At 44.4% G+C, this 18,225-nt stretch overlaps 2 protein-coding genes across 2 annotated transcripts in view; both read right to left on the bottom strand.

Annotated features, from left to right (window-relative positions):
* Window positions 1–11,369, bottom strand: part of LOC310751264 (serine/threonine-protein phosphatase 2A activator-like) — a 49,612-nt gene extending 38,243 nt beyond the window's left edge. The window contains exon 1 of the mRNA XM_083590539.1: window positions 11,231–11,369. The gene's annotated coding sequence lies outside the window, so the exon portion shown is untranslated. The remainder of the gene's footprint in view (window positions 1–11,230) is intronic.
* ZDHHC8 (zDHHC palmitoyltransferase 8) overlaps window positions 1–11,370 on the bottom strand; it is a 142,035-nt gene extending 130,665 nt beyond the window's left edge. Inside the window, exon 1 of the mRNA XM_083590046.1 lies at window positions 11,231–11,370. Coding sequence (XP_083446172.1) covers window positions 11,231–11,334 — 104 coding nt within the window. The 5' untranslated portion in view covers window positions 11,335–11,370. The remainder of the gene's footprint in view (window positions 1–11,230) is intronic.
* Window positions 11,371–18,225: the final 6,855 nt, after the last annotated feature.

The raw sequence follows: 18,225 nt of genomic DNA, 5'->3' as shown, positions 1-18,225 counted from the left end.
GCGCAGCTAGAATATGGAAGGGAAACAATTGTGTGTTTGCAAAGAAATCAATGACTACTTGTATATGATGGAGGAGACTGAGAAAACAAACCATTTATGGGTTCTGTCTGTGAAGAAAAGCGAAGAAAACTCTTATTTCATTGATATGATGAAACCAAGTAAATGAACTAGACTTTATTTATTAATTTCTGACACTTATCAGACACCTATTTATAAAAACAATCTCTTAAATATTGCGTGACGCATTTAAAACACAACCCTATATAGTAAAAATGCATATCAAAACTTGAAAATCGAAATCAGCATGCCTTAATGGCACTAGACCTTTAAAGCACATTCTTTCCCTCAAAGAATTCTGGCTAAAATGGACGCTTGGGTTGCGAACATGATCCGTGCGGGAAGCACGTTTGCAACCCGCAGTGTTCGCAACCTGCAGCGCCTCATCTGTGCACGCGCAGGTCGCGATTTGGTCTTCTGCACATGCACAAAGTGTGATTTAGCGCTTCTGCGCATGTGCGAGTGCCGAAACCCGAAAGTAACCGGTTCCGGTTAACTTAAATAGAAAACTATCTTTAGAAAGATTTTTTTCCTCCAAAAGTATTTTATTTTAAAAATCCAATTTAAATTAAAAAAAATTGATTCAAATAAAAAATCCGATGTTTAATTTTTTTAAAAAAAATCATTGATTTTTATCCCCCCTGACTGCTTTAAATGTATAATGCAGATGGCACCAGTGACTGGGAGTGGCTCTGCAGAGTCTCAAGCAGGGGTCCCCTCACAGCCAACCCATAGTTTTCCAGTTTCCAGGAGTCTGGGATTAAAACGAAGACATGCTCTGCCACTGAGCCTAAAGCCTCCAATATTCATCCATTATGATAGGCTGTGACCCCAGCTCACACCGGCTGCTTAACTGTTGGCAAGGTTTTTTTGTTTCTTAAAAACAAATCAAATGGTAATCGTAGAAAGTCATCTTGGGAATTTATATTCGGCCCGGCAACTCCCTACCATGTAATTTTAATAAACACACTTCAAGGCCTTGAACTCTCAGCTTGGCTGAGCTACGCCCAGGACGAGAGCAGCTGTTCAGAGAGCAGCCACATGCTCTGGTCATTCAGCTCTAAGTAAAGCAGCATAGTTCATCAATCTACTCTAGCGTCTTACCTTGGACATTTATTGGCCAACGTCAAAGGCTCCACCAGCACCACAGGCTGCATTCAGAGAAGAGCCAAGCGCCAGAAATGGGAACCAGACCAGAGGAACGAAACCAAGAAACAGGGCACAGGAATTGTCAGGATCCCACCAAACCCAGAAGCGACTCTTCTGAGAAAGAGCTTGAGGGCCTACGGAGAACCCCAGTACTATTTATTAAATTTGTATCCTGACCTTTCTCCCAAAGGAGCCCAGGTCAGTAAACATCAAAATGTTAAAACAATGCAATGCAATGCAATGCAATGCAATGCAATGCAATGCAATGCAATGCAATGCAATGCAATGCAATGCAATGCAATACAATACAATACAATACAATACAATACAATACAATACAATGGTACCTCTGGTTGCGGACACGATCCGTTCCGGGGTGCCACTGGCACCCCGAAAAGTCTGTAATCAGAGCAGTGCTTCTGCACATGTGCGAAGCGCAACAGAGCATTTCTGCGCATGCGTGAACCGTGCAGAACGCTTCTGCGCATGTGGCGAAACCTGGAAGTAAACACTTTCAGGTTTGCTGCGTTCTTAACCTGAAAAAACGCAACATGAAGTGCTCGCAAGAAGAGGTATGACTATACAATATAATACAAAAAAAAATATCAAAAACAGGAAGCATTTAACTACCATTGCAGGGGACCTTTGCTGAATGTGATTTACTTGTGGACAAACATTACAGATGAATACACGTTACATGCAAATTTAGGGCAATGGCTCTGTGACAGCAAAGTTGCCTGGATGCAGAATGCCCCAGGTTTAGTCCCAGACATCTCTGTTTAAACGAATCAAGTGGCAATTAATAAGAAAGACTGCTGCCTGAGATTCAGGAGAGCTGCTGCTAATCCAACTGGCCAATGTTATGACATCGATGGGTAAATAATTTGACTTGGTATAAAGCAGTTTCCTATCTTGGCCATGTGGGGACGCGGGTGGCGCTGTGGGTAAAACCACAGTGCCTAGGACTTACCGATCGCATGGTCGGCGGTTCGAATCCCCGTGGCGGGGTGAGCTCCCGTCTTTCGGTCCCAGCTCCTGCCCACCTAGCAGTTCGAAAGCACCCCCAAGTGCAAGTAGATAAATAGGTACCGCCTTATAGCGGGAAGGTAAACGGCATTTCCGTGTGCTGCGCTGGTGCTGGCTCACCAGAGCAGCTTCGTCACGCTGGCCACGTGACCCGGAAGTGTCTCCGGACAGCGCTGGCCCCCGGCCTCTTAAGTGAGATGGGCGCACAACCCTAGAGTCGGACACGACTGGCCCATACGGGCAGGGGTACCTTTACCTTTACTATCTTGGCCATGTGGAAGGGAATCGGCGGATAACGTGGCACTAGATTAAGTGTTTGGGGAACGTCCCTTTTAAATCCCACTACCAGCTAATTGCAATCTCTCAGCTGCACTTAAAAGAGCAGAGAAGCCACCTAAGCCAGCTTCTTAGCCTCTCAGCGGCAGTCAGCTTCCCTAGTAGATGTTACACAGTCTTTAACTTAAAGTGACATCTACACCATGTTTGAACAAAACAGCTTTAATTAAGCTCTAGTCTTCCGGCGGACCAAATTACACCCACCACCTGGCATTCCACTCAAACCAATCCCATTTGAGAGAGCGCTGTGGTCAAAGTCGGCTTTCCAAACGCCGAAGCCGAGCTGCCAAAGCCTTTGGTATTTCCAGATCAGAGAAGAGCCAAGCGGCGCAGGTTGCCAGCTGAATGGATAAGGTTATAAACAACAATCCATAATGAAGCCTGACCAGATTAAGAGTAAAAGAGCTTATCGATTAAGCAGCGTAATCGAAGAAAGCTACCTTCATTTCAAAGTGGGACTTGGCCCAATTAATTAAAAAAATACATATAGGAAATTAAGCAATATTTTAGAAGGAACTAAGCTTTTTGAGTCTCTAATCCGTGCCACAAATTGAGTGAGCTGCACCTCTATGCTCCTATATTATGTTTCGCATGCATGTTTCTCTGTGTGTCTGAAGACTGACTGGGGGGGGGGGGTTGAAAATATTAAGGAGTGAAAGCTCACCTGCACAATTTGCAATCCACCAAAGTGAATATAGGATACCTACAAAGTATTCCGACTTGCAAGTTGTTCAGCACCCCTCCCGTCCAGTATAATTCTTCATTATTACAAAGTTAAAAATATAGACATAACCTACAAATGGGAAGCTTTTAATTAACACTGCATATGATTTTTATTGACTTAGCTGAAAGTAAACATTACTGGCAAATTTAGGTGAGCCGCTCAATAGCAAAAGCTTTTCTCTGTATGCAGGATGTCCCAGGTTCAATATTGCATGTCTCTAATTACAAATAAAGACATATACTGTAGTCCTGGCAGCTCCTTCTTATACCAGGAAATCAGCTTTCAGGAGGACATTTGGGATTGCAGTTGTAGTACAGGGCTAAACTGTGTCCCTGACTGCTGTTTCTCTGTTCTAAATTGTTCCAAGTTCTTCCCTCCCTCCCACCAGAGGGGAAAAGCTACAAGAGAGACCAAGAGGTGTGCAAGGAAAGGGTTAATCAACTCCTCATGTTTCTTCATTCGCACTCCCTTCTGCCACAAAAATGGGTTGTTGTTGTTTTTTAAAAAATCTAATTTTGCCTTAGGGTTCCAGTGGGATCTTTGACTACTTCCCTTTGAATAGCTCATCTCGCTTTATTGGCCAAGGGAGCTGGCGTACAGCTTCCAGGTCATGTGGCCAGCATGACGAAGCCGCTTCTAGAAACGCTGTTTACCTTCCCGCTGGAGCGGTACCTATTTATCTACTTGAACTGTGACGTGCTTTCGAACTGCTAGGTTGGCAGGAGCTGGGACCGAGCAACGGGAGCTCACCCTGTTGCAGGGATTCGAACCGCCAACCTTCTAATCAGCAAATCCTAGGCTCTGCGGTTTAACCCACAGCGCCACCCGCGTCCCTTATTGCAATAAGTACATAGCGATAAATCAACAAACAAACATGAGCAGGGTCCCATTTGACAAACATGCCCCTAACTTCCTCATGTGTTTCAAACACATCATGAAGTTGAATCCAGGCCATTAAGGTTTCAGATAGAGATCTTCTTTAATCAAAAACAAAATGGCGCCTCTGAGGCGTGTGTGGGGCTTGGAGATCTGCAAGAATACATCTAAGGTTGCCTAGAGATTGCTTAGTTGTCAAGACAGAGAAAAATAAATGGAAGACTTTGACCCACTACCAATTGCTCATCCAGGTGTATGAAACCTGGTCTCTGAGCCTTTCTTTAAAAAGAGAAAAAAACGTATCTAAAATCACTTTATTTATTTCAAACATTTATACACTGCTTAATTTACAACCATCTCCAAGAGTTGGACAGAAGACTCAGTACCCTAGAACTGTTTAAAACAAAACAATCAGAAATGAATTTAAAAGCCTGCTGTAGTAAAAAATGAAGGCGAGGGCTTTGGTTGGCTTTGAAGTTCAACTGTCTAGACTTCAACTAGAAGGGAGTTGAGTTCCACAAAATTGGGCCCACAATACTGAACACAAATTAACGTGATGCAGAGACACAACAGGGGTATTCACACATTATATTCAAGTTCAGGCTGTAAATGTTTTGCACTCATAAATTTATCTGCATGTAACATTCAGCGAGCAGAATACCTGTATGTACAACAGCGGCATCTGAGTACACCTGCAAGATCACCTTAACCAAATATATACCCTCTCAACCGCTTCATTCTGCAGAACCGGCACTATTGAAGGCACCACATAATACCCGTTCCACATCTGTAAGAAATCGATCTTTCGCTGCAATAGCATTCACACTTTGGAACTCCCTGCCCATTGATATCAGGCAGACACCTTCACTGTAGTCTTTTGCAGCGCCTGCTAAAAACATTTTTGTTTAGACGAGCCTACCTAGGTATCTAGAATGCTGATGCGTTTTTTTAAAGCATATTGCTGGTTTTCATTTTTCTGGGTGTTTTAATGGTTTTTACTCATCATTGTATTGTTTTATTCTTTTTGTAAACCACTTGGGTTGTTTTTTCAAAAAAACAATCAAGTGGTATATCAATTTTATGAAATAAATAGTTGCTCTGTATAACTCAACAAGCATACACCCTTCACACAAACCCTCCTACACTGAGAGAAAGAGAGAGAGAGAGAGAGAGAGAGAGAGACAGAGACAGAGACACTACGCCTGCATGCTGATGCATTAACCTGCAGGTTACCCCATAAAAGCCCTAAACGTCCTTGGTCCTGTATACCTGAAGGAGCGTCTCCACCCCCATCGTTCAGCCCGGACACTGAGATCCAACGCCGAGGGCCTTCTGGCGGTTCCCTCGCTGCAAGAAACCATGTTACAGGGAACCAGGCAGAGGGTCTTCTCGGTAGTGGCACCCACCCTGTGGAACACCCTCCCTTCAGATGTGAAGGAAATAAGCAGCTAACCTATCTTTAAAAGACATCTGAAGGCAGCCCTGTTTAAGGAAGTTTTTAATATTTAACGCTGTACTGTTTTTAACACTTGATTGGGAGCCGCCCAGAGTGGCTGGGGAAACTCAGGCAGATGGGCGGGGTATAAATAATAAATTATTATTATTATTATTATTATTATTATTATTATTATTATTATTAAATCAGGAATATTGCTGCTCACTCGTGCCTTTGCTGCTCACTCGTGCCTTTGCACCATGGGATATTATGCACCTTGGACCTCTGTTTTGCGTCCCCCTCCCCTTCCCATTCCTTGAAGGTGTCCAAGAAAAGATGTGTGTCCCCTTCTAACACAGTCATGAAGGATTTAAATTTTAGAGCATCTTTGGACCGGTGCTTAAGTAGACAGAAACTGTGGGTTACGGTATGTTTTGTGCTCTGTACTATCCAGAGGTGATGTGCCGTAGGGATTCAGTGCACGTGCTGCAAAATGGAATGCGTCTTGGCTATGACTAGATCTCAGCCTATCCTTCTGTGATATTAGGATCATAAAAGTTAGCTCATTGTAAAGGGCAGGTGGGCAGCCGGCAGCCCAGAGGCCACCTGAGGCGTTCCACCCACTTCAACCAGACCACACAAGCCCCAAAGGGAAGATGGAAAAGAATGATTGGATCAATAAAGGTGTGTGTGTGTGCGCGCGCGCACGTGTGTGTGCATTTATTTAACAAAATGTATAACCACTTAATTGTAGTACAGTGGTACGTCGGGTTAAGAACTTAATTCGTTCCGGAGGTCTGTTCTTAACCTGAAACTGTTCTTAACCTGAAGCACTACTTTAGCTAATGGGACCTCCTGCTGCCGCTGCACCGCCGCTGCACGATTTCTGTTCTCATCCTGACACAAAGTTCTTAACCCAAGGTAATATTTCTGGGTTAGCGGAGCCTTTAACCTGAAGCGTATGCAACCTGAAACGTATGTAACCCGAGGTACCACTGTAAAACCTCGAAGCTACGTGCTGCAGACCCCCTGTTTTTCAAAAGCTAAGCCATGGATCCCCTACTTTTGAAAAAAATTGATATTTCTACGATAGTTTTTGTTACGTGAATGAGGCCATGGTCCCTGGAACTCCAACTGTGAACCACTGCTCTAAGCAGTTTACAAGAGGTATTAAAATTATCAATTAAAAACATGTTTAAAACAACTAGGGAAAATTAAAATTAACAGGTTTTTTTTTAAAAAAAAGGATTAAAAATGCCAACATCTACATGTCTGCATAGTCTTGCCAAAAATAAAATGTTTCAAGCAGGTATCAAAAGAAGTACAGTGAAGGCACTATCCAGATGTCAATAGGCAAGGAGCTTCAAAGTGCAGGTGCTGTTGTTTTACAAAGGGTTGCCATATTTCAAACAGTGAAAAATCCAGATGGAAAACTTATTGACCTTTTTATTGGAAAGCTGTTGAGCTTTTTTACAACTGTGGTTAGTGATCTCCCAAATTGCAATTCTCAACAGTTGGCATTCAGAGATGAGGCATACTGCCTCCAACAGTGGAACTGAGGCCTTATCCTCCATTAATTTGTCTAAACCACATTTGCATTGGCTTCCAGTATGTTTCCGAGCACAGCTCAAAGTGTTCATGCTGACCTTTAAAGCCCTAAACAGCCTCGGCCCAGTAGACCTGAAGGAGCACCTCCACCCCCATCCTTCAGCCCAGACACTGAGGTCCAGTGCCGAGGGCCTTCTGGCAGTTCCCTTACCGCAAGAAGTGAGGTTACAGGGAACCAGGCAGAGGGCCTTCTCGGTAGTGGCGCCTGCCCTGTGGAACGCCCTCCCATCAGATGTCAAGGAAATAAACAACTATCTGACTTTTAGAAGACATCTGAAGGTAGCCGTGTTTAGGGAAGTTCTTAATGTTTTATCGTGTTTTTAATATTCTGTTGGGAGCCGCCCAGAATGGCTCGGGAAACCCAGCCAGATGGGCAGGGTATGTATGCATAAATAAATAAATAAATAAATAAATTTTATTATTATTATTATTATTATTATTATTATTATTATTATTTAAAGCAATCCATGCATCAGATATAGCCATTAGATATATAAGCTAGACGCCAAATGGCGCCTTAAACCTAGGTTACAGTAGTTACAATGGAATGTCTAGGCAACATTTTTTTACCATCAAATTATTATTATTATTATTATTATTATTATTATTATTATTATTATTAATTTCATTTCTCTACCACTTTATACTTTAAAGGGAAAAAAATTAAAGCAGTTTACAGCACATTAAAACATGAAATAAGATGATCTAGAATAAAACAAGCTTCAAGGAAAATATTTCAGATCTTCTTCTAAGTGACATTTTGCTTTCCCCATATTTATTTACCTACTTCATTTATACAGCTGCCCCATAGCAGAAGTAATCTAGGAAGGCAGCGCAGTGTAGTGGTTAAAGTGTCAGACTAGGACCTGGGAGACCCACTATGTCATGAAGCTCACTGGGTGACCTTGGAGTCAGTCACAGCCTCTTAACCTGCCTCACTGAGTTTACACAAGTTCATTGAGCTTGGGACAAATAAGCATTGCCTGCAATCACCTAGCAATGGTAAATAGGAAGGTGATAGATCCATTTAGCCTTCATCGTCCATAGTCAAAATGTTGTAGCGAGAGGGTCTAAGGCAGGCATAGGCAAACTGGGCCCTCCAGATGTTTTGGGACTACAACTCCCATGATCCCTAGCTAACAGGACCAGTGGTCAGGGATGATGGGAATTGTAGTCCCAAAACATCTGGAGGGCCGAGTTTGCCTATGCCTGGTCTAAGGAATAGGGAAGTTGAGCCACAACATTCAGAATCAGAACCAATCTGCAGACAGTTGAATAGGATTTCCTTGTGTTAAACAAAATAAATCAAACAGAATTTTAAAGTAAGAGCTTTGTGGTGGTGAAATTGTCCCGCTGCCTTTCTACTGACTGCCCAGAACATTGGAAAGGACTACCTCCTGCATATTTCTCCTTATATTTCTGCAAGTGAAGGAACTAGAGACTTAGGTGTCCTGTTGTGGTTTTTGCATGAAAGCTGAACAAACAAGGATAGGACTGGAATATCACTGATATCCCACAGGGCCGTTTATCGCTTCATTCCTGCCCTCCTATATCACAAATGCCAAATATAGACAAATATTAAATATTGCAGCATGGCTAATTTGAACTACATGGTCAAAGCGAAAATCAAGTCCCCAGACCAAACAGTCACGGCTGAAACATTTCTGGTTCAACACTGCTTTTGGGTCATGCACCACACAAATGGCCATCTGGGATTTGGAGGGCTCTCGCCATAGGTCACCATTGCTCCCAATAGTTTTTTACTCAGTTTCAATATTGCTCTTATACCAAGGTTTTCTGAATCACGGCGACTCTTCTTCCAGAAAATATATTTGTTTGTTTCTATTTAGCTAAACTGTTTTTTCTACGCTGGCTTCCAGCCAAAGCTTCCAGAGCGATTAACATATGTATAATTTTTAAAAGCTCATTAAATCTGAAATACTAAATAAAGCAAGCACCAACAATAAAGAAAAAAATAAATAAATAGCAAAACACCAAGATAACCATTCAAAGCCAAGGAGGTGATATACATCTTCACCACGTGTTGAAAAGACACTAGGGTCCACCACAGCCAGCTGGCTTTGGGTAGAGCATTTCACAACCGAGGTGCTGCCACTAAAAAGGCCCTTTATCCACTGCTCTGGTGTCCCCCAGATATTGGTGCCCATCAACCTTGATCACTAGCCATGCCGATTGGGGCTGATGGGAGCTATATCCCAAAACATCTGGAGGAGCACAAAGTTGGGGGACGCTAGTAGAGCCCTGGAAGCAGAACCTACCAAACGGGCAAGCTCATATGGGAAACAGAATTCTTTCAGGTAGCCTAGGAATACTCTCTTCGAAAATCTGACCTACACCTACAACACGTCAACTTTTCCAATGTCTTGTGCCATGGTAAGCTTGGATGCACTGCCTATAATTAGAAAGGGGGGGCTGGGTGAGTGGGAAGAGTCAGGAGAAGAGAAGAGGAAAGCAAGTCTTTAACCACCAGCCATGTCTATGTCTCATTCAGGAAGTATAGCCAGAGTTTTCAAAAGCAGTTTTCAATCAATGTGCCATTCAAAGCAAAAAAAAATAATACAATTTGTCCCAGATACAAACACACTAAAGCAACAACCCCGGAACCATTTGATTAGGGCAACACAACCTACGTTGATCTCTCATGCAAACATCCCATTTTACCATCAAGGTACAACAATGACTCCAAGGACATGAACCCTTGTTGGGTGTTAACACACGTACAGTGCATTTTTGCAGCCAAGCTAGACCTACATTTGATACTACATTCCCATAAATACCTTCCCTTGAGCTCAGATCCAGTGAAAATAAGACCGCATGCTAACAGCTAATCAGCAGAGAATAATGTGTGTTTTTTTCTAATCATCTCAATAAACATTTGGATTCTTTTACCATTCAGAGACCTAGAAGACCCAACAAACAGTTCAGAGCACAAACTATATCTATGCTGGAATCAAAGTTATATAGAGGTTTTCTTTAAAAAGCAAGTAATTGCAATTACTTTAACAACCTCCTCCTTTGCATGCAAAATTTAAAATGAGGAGAAAACTAAAAGAAAGCTACTGGAAACCTCCAAGCTAAAGCATTTGGGGGGTGTATGAAGGCATATGCTTTTAAAATCTCCCCCCCTTCCCTTTTAAATGAGGAAATGAACCCCATTAAGATGTGCACATTAAATACTGGAGTTTCCAGCACAACCAGAAGCTCAATGGTGCTGCCTCCGAAGGATTTTCTCCAGGCAGCCTTCACCATCCTCCCCAAACCAACAAGACATTTGCTGCAAAAAAGCCCCAGAGGCCAATTCTCTCTTTCGCTCCACACAGCCAGCTTAAGGAGGGACAAGGCTGGCGGGCTGAATCTGCCTATATATAAAAAAACAAGAGGCTTGATTTGGGTTGGCTAATTGCAGCAAAAAAAGAAAAAAGCCTTTTGCACTTCTCAGGATGATGCTCACTCAAAACATACATCAACTCCCCCCTCCTTTTTTCCCTCCCCTTTTGCGCACAGGAGCAGAGCGCGGGGGGGGGGGGAGGGAGGGAGACAGAAAAAGAAGACAGCATTTAATTGGCGCCTCCAATGTACACAGACAAGCAGCCGCAAAAGTCTGATAGGGCTGATTTGCCATGAAATGGTGGTTCCTTATGAGTCGAGGATCTTTTTTTTTTTAAAGGCTGCTGGAGCGAGAGGATGTGAATTAAATAACCAGGAAAATCTCTGCAAAGTCGGAAGCGTCCCCCTCCACCCCACCCAACGCCACGGCCGCCGCAATCGCCACCCCCAAGGGGGGGGGGAGAGATCTGGGCACCTCGAAAGCATCACCACCAACGCAGGGGCCTCTCCAATGGAGCAAAGCAACTCTCCTGCCTCCTCCATAGCAACCCGGTCCCCGAAAGGTACCCAGCCGGCACCACAAACCAGGCCTTATTTGTATTCCCCCCCCCCCGCACTCCCCGCTTCCTGACAGAAGCTCGTATCGTCGGGCGTTCTCCTTTTCAACTTACGTGAAGACGAAGAACAAAGTAGTAGATCCCACTAATAAGGCTGCTGCTGTGGAGACCGGGATGTATTTCGTAGGTTTAAATCTCTTTCCAATGCTACTGGGCATCCTGTAAGTTACACATCACTAGGTATAAAATCCCAAAGAGTCCAGGAGGCACCAGCGAGTCGCCAGAGAGAAGAGGGAGAGGGAGAGGGGGTCGGGGGGAGAGAAAGAGAGAGACACACACGAGAGAGAGAGAAAGACAGAGAGAGCGAGGTGAAGCCCTGGCAATGCGGAGACGAGGCAGGGGAGGGGGGAAAGGGGGTAGGGAGGAAGAAAAAAAAAGAGGGAATGAGACAGAAAAGAGGGGGAGGGAGTGAGAGAAAAAGAGGGATTGGGAACAGCTGACCTCTCCAGCACAGGAAATCCCACCCACACACCAGGCCTGCCCACTCGGCTGATGTCAACGAGCCCCTTAAGGTAGAACTGCGGAGAGCGCAATTGGAGAGGGAGGACGCGCGCCCGCGAGCGCGCAGGGAGAGAGGCGTTCAAGGGGCCCGGAAAGCGCCGCCGAGGAAAGGCAGTCCCTTGCCTCCCTGCCCTCCAAGGAGCTGCATTTGGTCCTTAGCTACCTGGCGGGGCTTTAAGGCCTCCGCCCGCCACGGAGGGTCCCTCCCGCCAGCTTAAAAAATAAATGGAGAGATTTTCATGCTTGCGATAGCAGAGCAGCGCGCTTTCAATCTGGCGGCGTCTCCTGCGTGCGCGCAGCATAATCGCGCCTGGGGAGCCCGCCGCGAAAAATGGAGCCCGGTGGGAAGGGAATGCAAGAATTGCCTCCTTTAAAATGTGTTTATTTTTTTAGTGGAGGGGGGTGATCTTCAAGTTTTGGAGGTCACCTTGCAATGCAGAAGTTGTTGGAATCAGGGCTTGGGCTGCTCCAGGGGTTTTTCCTTCCTAGGAATAATAACCTCCAGTTTGTTTATGGCGTTGAGGTCCCGCCCCAGAGCAGCCTTGTGTTGGGTCAAGCCAAAGGCCTATCATCCTGCTGTCACTGTTGCTTCCTGAAAGCCCACATGCAAGACCTGAGGACAACAGTCTCTTCAGCCCTTGCAGTTCCCAACAGCTAGTATATACCGCCTCCGATGGTGGAGGTAGAATATAGCCAACAGGGCTGGCCTGTCTATGAGGCAGCTGCCTCAGGCGGCAGAATCCACCAGGTGGCAGCTTCTGGGTTTCAGTAAGATCTTGCAGGGCTCTTGCAAGATCTTGCTGGATGCGGCCACTTCTCTGGTGCCACTGTGGCTGCCTCTGCCCCTGAAACAAGAAGTAGCTGCAGTAGTAGCTTCCAGGTTCTGGTGAGATCTTGCCTAGTGCTGCCCTGTGAATCATGATGTGTGTTCACGCTATGCAAAAATCACAATGTGGGGAAAACCCCTTGAAGCCAGAGACGCTTCTCGATTCCAGCAGCCGCTGTGAACTCTGCCGGCAAAAATCACGATGCGGGGAAAACCGTGAAGCCAGCCAATGCCTCTATGTAGCTCCATCCTTCTTTCAGACATCGTGATATATCAGTATATTGCAATGTTTAGCTGGTGATATGTCACAATGTTGAAAACCAGGTATCGCCCAGCCCTACGGATAACTTTGTCCTCCATGAATTTGCCTAATCCTCTTTCAAGGCCATCCAAGTTGGTAACCATCATTGCCTGCTTGAAGAGCGGGTTCCGTAGTTTAACTATGTGCTGTCACTTCTTTTTGTCTCCTCCATCTTCCAGCATTCAGCTTCACTGCATGGCCTTAGGTTCTATTATTGTGAGATTTGCAGAACTCGTTCACCAAAAGTCACACTGTACATCGTCTTTTGCTTGGCGGTGAGCAGCTGCTGCAGCTTCCTGGACATACAGCTTGATCAGTACATGTACCGATTTACGACTGACTCCGTCATACTGAACTACATGGTGGTATATGAATCTGCCTTTTTAGGTGGCTGCACACAGTGGTGGTTGGTGGTGGTAAGTGGAACCAGAGCTAACTAAGCCAGCTAACTCTAGCTTCCCCTCCATCCTGCTTTCTGATGAGTACTAGGAGAGCAACACTGGAGGAAATTGACTGCCAGTTCCTCCCCCTAGGTTGGTTTTAAGTTAGAAGGCAGGCAGGGAGACAGGTGCTAACAAAGAGGAGACTGAGGTTGGTGGGGCAGCTCCAGATTTGCCCTAAGGGATTAGCCTCCACTGGATGAACACTCTTAGGATACTGCTTCCAGACTGAGCTTCTTATCTCCTGTATAACTGGAAAAAAACAAACATATGACAGCACACACCAATGTTTGTGGATCTCTTCCCAGCTCCAGCCAAGAGTGTTGTTAGGGACTGACCCAGGAAATCTAAGTCCTGGGGCTTTGGAGCTGTGCCCTGGATCTTCTATCCCATTCTCCTTCTTAAAAAAAGAAAAACCTTTTTGGGTGGTACTATCCAAAGTAATGCTAAAGTAAGAGCCATTTAGTGATATACTTATCCTACCAGAGGTGGTTTTAGGATAGCCCAGAAGGGGGCGCCACAACGTTGTAGCAAGAAAGACTGGGGGCACCAAAATTTAGTGGTGTCCAGTGTGCCACTGAAATTTGAGCTACTGAACAGAGTACAGTCCCCCTTCCTTTTTAATTTTTACTTTGCTTACAGGGCAGCTGAGCACACTGCAAATGTGATACCTGGTAGCAGATACTAACTTTGATAGATTAATTTAAATGGCTCTATGAGTCTAACCCATCATCTATCTAACCTGTGCTTTTTTATAGCTGCTATAAAAGCAGAGGCACACCTTTGTGGAAGATGGATCCAATCCACCAGTCGAGTGGAAATTCCTTGGAGGTGCATAGCACCTGGACTGTGGAACTGAAAGGCTGTAACGTTGTGATGCCTAGCGTGTTTTTCATTCCAGGTCAAGAAGCCCAGCTGATGCAGCGTGGCTGTTCTGTTTATGGCAACAGAGTGGGACCATCCAGAGGAAAGAAAGCGACATTATAAATGGCTTGTTCTTACTATGTTGTGATGTTAACATAGGGGATGGTGGGAGGATTGGAGAGGCAAGTGACGTTATGTCTGATAACCATTCTTTTCACGCAGGATGTGTGCATGGGTCTTCCAGATTGCTGATGTCTGACACGAAGATGGTCAGGTGTACCAGTGCTCAGGACAAAGCAAAAGGAGGAGGCAATATGGCGCCCTATTGGTGATGATGACAGTGACAAGGCGAACCCAGAAAAAGCCAAGATGCCAATGATTGGATCTGACATGTGGGTTCCAAAGTCACAGAGCGATACACTCGGCAAACATAGTTTGCAAGGCATTTCCCTGGATTCAGACAGAGTTTCTGATGGGAACTGTGACAAGATAAACCTGGAAAAAGCCAGGATGCCAATGGATGGGTCTGACATGTGGGTTGAGATGTCACGAGGCAGGGAGCATAGATTCTTCCTGGGGCAAGGCTTGTACGGAGTACTAAGGCCTAATAAAGGTAAAGTTAAAGGGACCCCTGACCATTAGGTCCAGTCGCGGCCAACTCTGGGGTTGTGGCGCTCATCTCGCTTTCTTGGCCGAGGGAGCCGGCGTACAGCTTCCGGGTCATGTGGCCAGCATGACTAAGCCGCTTCTGGCGAACCAGAGCAGCGCACGGAAATGCCGTTTACCTTCCCGTCGGAGTGGTCCCTATTTATCTACTTGCACTCTGACATGCTTTTGAACTGCTAGGAGGGCAGGAGCAAGGACCAAGCAACGGGAGCTCACCCTGTCGCGGGGATTCGAACCACCGATCTTCTGATCGGCAAGTCCTAGGCTCTGTGGTTTAACCCACAGCCCCACCCGCATCCCTAAGGCCTAATACCGAGATGATTTTACTCACTAGGGAAGTTGAGTGCAATGCAGAATGGGAGGAAAATCAGGGTATTTTCCTAGGCTACCCCATTGCTGAAGACTTAGATACTAAATCTGTTACTGTTATAAACAGCAGGTGCTCTGAGTTGAGTCCCACTAATACAGTGGAGGAGATGCGCCAGGTGCGCAGGTGAGGAGGAGCTACAAAGGGTGAAATGCTCACCAGGTATGCTCAGGAGTTTGCTAACACAGCTGTTGCAGATTTAGCTGTGGTTAGTGGCTCGACACAGGTCTTGGAACCCAGAGTCTTGAAAGGGGTACAGGGTTTGTCCTCGAAGGACGGGAAACCACGCCCAAAGGCTGTGTGTGCCAACACTGATTCCTCAGAGAGGAACAGGGCTAGGGTTTGAGTCCCAACAAAGCCAGGTGTGAGACTTCCTGATAGTCAGAAGGGTGATGATGCCAAGACTAGTCAGAAGTGCAAGACGGTAAGGCCCAAGGCCAATCCAGTTGCAGGTAGTTCCAAGGGTGGAACGGGTGATACAGGGGTATACTGTGTGTATGACATCTGTATGGTTGTTGCAGTTGCACTGTTGACTGCAACACAGATCATGAATCGGGGAGGATGTTAGAATTCCTGCTCCGTGATTGCAGTCATGGGATTGTTGTCTATCACATGACAGTGTCTGTTTTGACTCGATAGTTCTATGATTCTAGATGTTGGGGCCCCCATCAGTTTCCCATCACTTGCTACATATTTTAAAAAGGACGAGAGGATGCCAGTGACTGACTCGGGGACTCTCTCTTGCAAAGCAAGTACTGTGAAGCAAGCTTATTGACCCTTTCCACTGCCAAGTCACATTGATCCCTGACCACTTTTGCATGACTAAAGGAAAGGGAAGCTGTTGCCTTCCAGATATTGTTGCTGAGTCGCAACTCCCAAGATCTCTGACCCCTGGTCACACTGGCTAAAGTGGATGAGAGGTGCCAATACCACCTGGAAAGTCACAGGCTTCTCATCCCTTGACCCAAAGGGTATTTTTCAGCCCCCAAAAGCTTTTCAAAATGTATTACATTTAAGAAAGGAAAGGGAAAACGTGCGGACTATTTGAAAAACTACTGTAAATAACTGAAAACATTAGCACGATTAAAATAGAACAAGCAGTTAAGAGACAAAGGAATGGGGAATTTTAAAGGGAATAATTAGAATATGCAGTAGCAAATATTAAACATAAGAAACCACAAGGGGGAATTGACTCAATGGGTTGGTTTTATTGAATTTGTATTATTGTTGTAAAATTGAAAAATGACATTTTAAAATATTCCGTATAATTATCCCAATCTTTAAGGATGAATGTGTCCTTGTTTTCTAAAAGGCCAGGCAATTCACATCTGATAATTAAAGTTTCAAAGTAATTATCTCACCTGCACAAAATGAGTGTTGGGCAAGGCCCACTTTCTGCAGAATACAGAGCATTTACAGCTTAATTACTGCTGCAGCCCTCAATGCTTATTTAATTATGAATCAATGTTCTTGAAACATTTTATATTTATTTCCCTGGTGCCATTTAGGTTTTTTCTTAAGTCAGTACTATTCAAAGCACTCAAGTCACACAACACAAGTCCTGGCCCGACTGTACTGGCCAATTAGTTTCCTGGCCAAATTCAATGTGATGGTTTTCACCTTTAAAACTTATGTGTCTCAGGGCCCCAATATCTCACGGACCACCTCTCCTCAGTTGAACTGACCCAGACCCAAGGCCCTTCTATGTGTTCCCTCCTTGGGGGCGTCCAGAGGGTGGCAACATGAGAACACTCATTTTCAGGGGTGGCTCCCCGCTTGTGAAAAGCTCTCCCCTGATGCCATCATTACATAGCTTTAGGTGCCAGGCAAATATTTTATTTTGCAAATGCTTTAGCTACAGTGGTACCTTGGTTTAAGAGCAGCTTAGTTTATGAACAACTTGGATTAAGAACGCTGCAAACCCAGAAGTAGGTGTTTTGGTTTGTGAACTTTGCCTTGGAAGCAGAACATGTTCCGCTTCCTGTTGAGTGTAAATTGAGTCCAGCGCTGCTATGGGAAAGCACACCTTGATTTAAGAATGGACTTCCGGAACAGATCAAGTTTGTAAACCAAGGTACCACTGTATTCTGGACTCAAAAGTGGGTGGAATGTTTTGATCCCGCCTTTTTTTTTCTTAAAGGGACTTAGATTTGTTTTTCTTTTATGTCAGTTTCAATGCATTTGTTTGTTTATATATGTTAAACTGCTGAGTAACCTTTTTAAAAACCTTTTTAAAAATAGTAATATTCCCATTCAGACTTTTGTTCATGGAATTAGGTAGTTCTGCAGACATTTCCTAAGGCAGGGTAAATTAGTTTTAGGAGCCTTGCTATCAACACATGCTTCCCAGAAGTTCATATAGCACCTCTATAAAGATATCCTTTTACACACACAGTTTGTGAATAACACAACTCAATCTAGAAAGAGTTCATAGCAGCAACCAGGCTCCAAATTCACCTCCCAATTTAAAAAGAGAGAATTAAATTATAACACCTCACTTTAGTATATTTATTATGTATAGAGAAGTTGAAATATTGTTTATAAAGTTCTGCTGTATGGCTTCGGTTCATTTTTGAAACATTCTCTTCCATAAAAGCATAACATGTATGAACAGACAATGTAACCCCCCCCCCAAAAAAAATCCAGTCTTGGTTCAACATTTGAAACCTCCAGATTTTACACTGGAGGCTCACAAAACTCTTCCTTCTGCGTAGTAAGTTAATACACTAACACATACAAGCACACCTTCCTTCCTCTCTGCTATAAAAAAACAAAAATGTGAAATATGTTTAACATCCAAAAAGCGCTCCAATCTCAACATGTTTTATGATCAGCAAATGTACCATATAAAAATCATGTCACCTGAATGTTTTAAACAGTTGTAAACAATCACAGGTACAAGTCAGAGGATGTGAAGAAGTATACAAATGTGTCCTGAGACAACGTATTTGAAGGAAGGCTAGGTTGCAGCAAAGAGTTGTTAGCATTGAAAAGGTCACATGGCGATGTGGCTTGTTGCCATTTTCTGTTTCTGTAACATCAATGTATATCTGATGTTATAAGAACTAAAAAAAAAAGCAAGAA

The sequence above is a fragment of the Podarcis filfolensis genome, assembly GCF_964270895.1.
Source record: "Podarcis filfolensis genome assembly, chromosome: 16".
NCBI lineage: Eukaryota > Metazoa > Chordata > Lepidosauria > Squamata > Lacertidae > Podarcis > Podarcis filfolensis.
The sequence above is the reverse complement of the archived record's forward strand: the minus strand, read 5'-3'. Positions and strand labels throughout refer to the sequence as shown.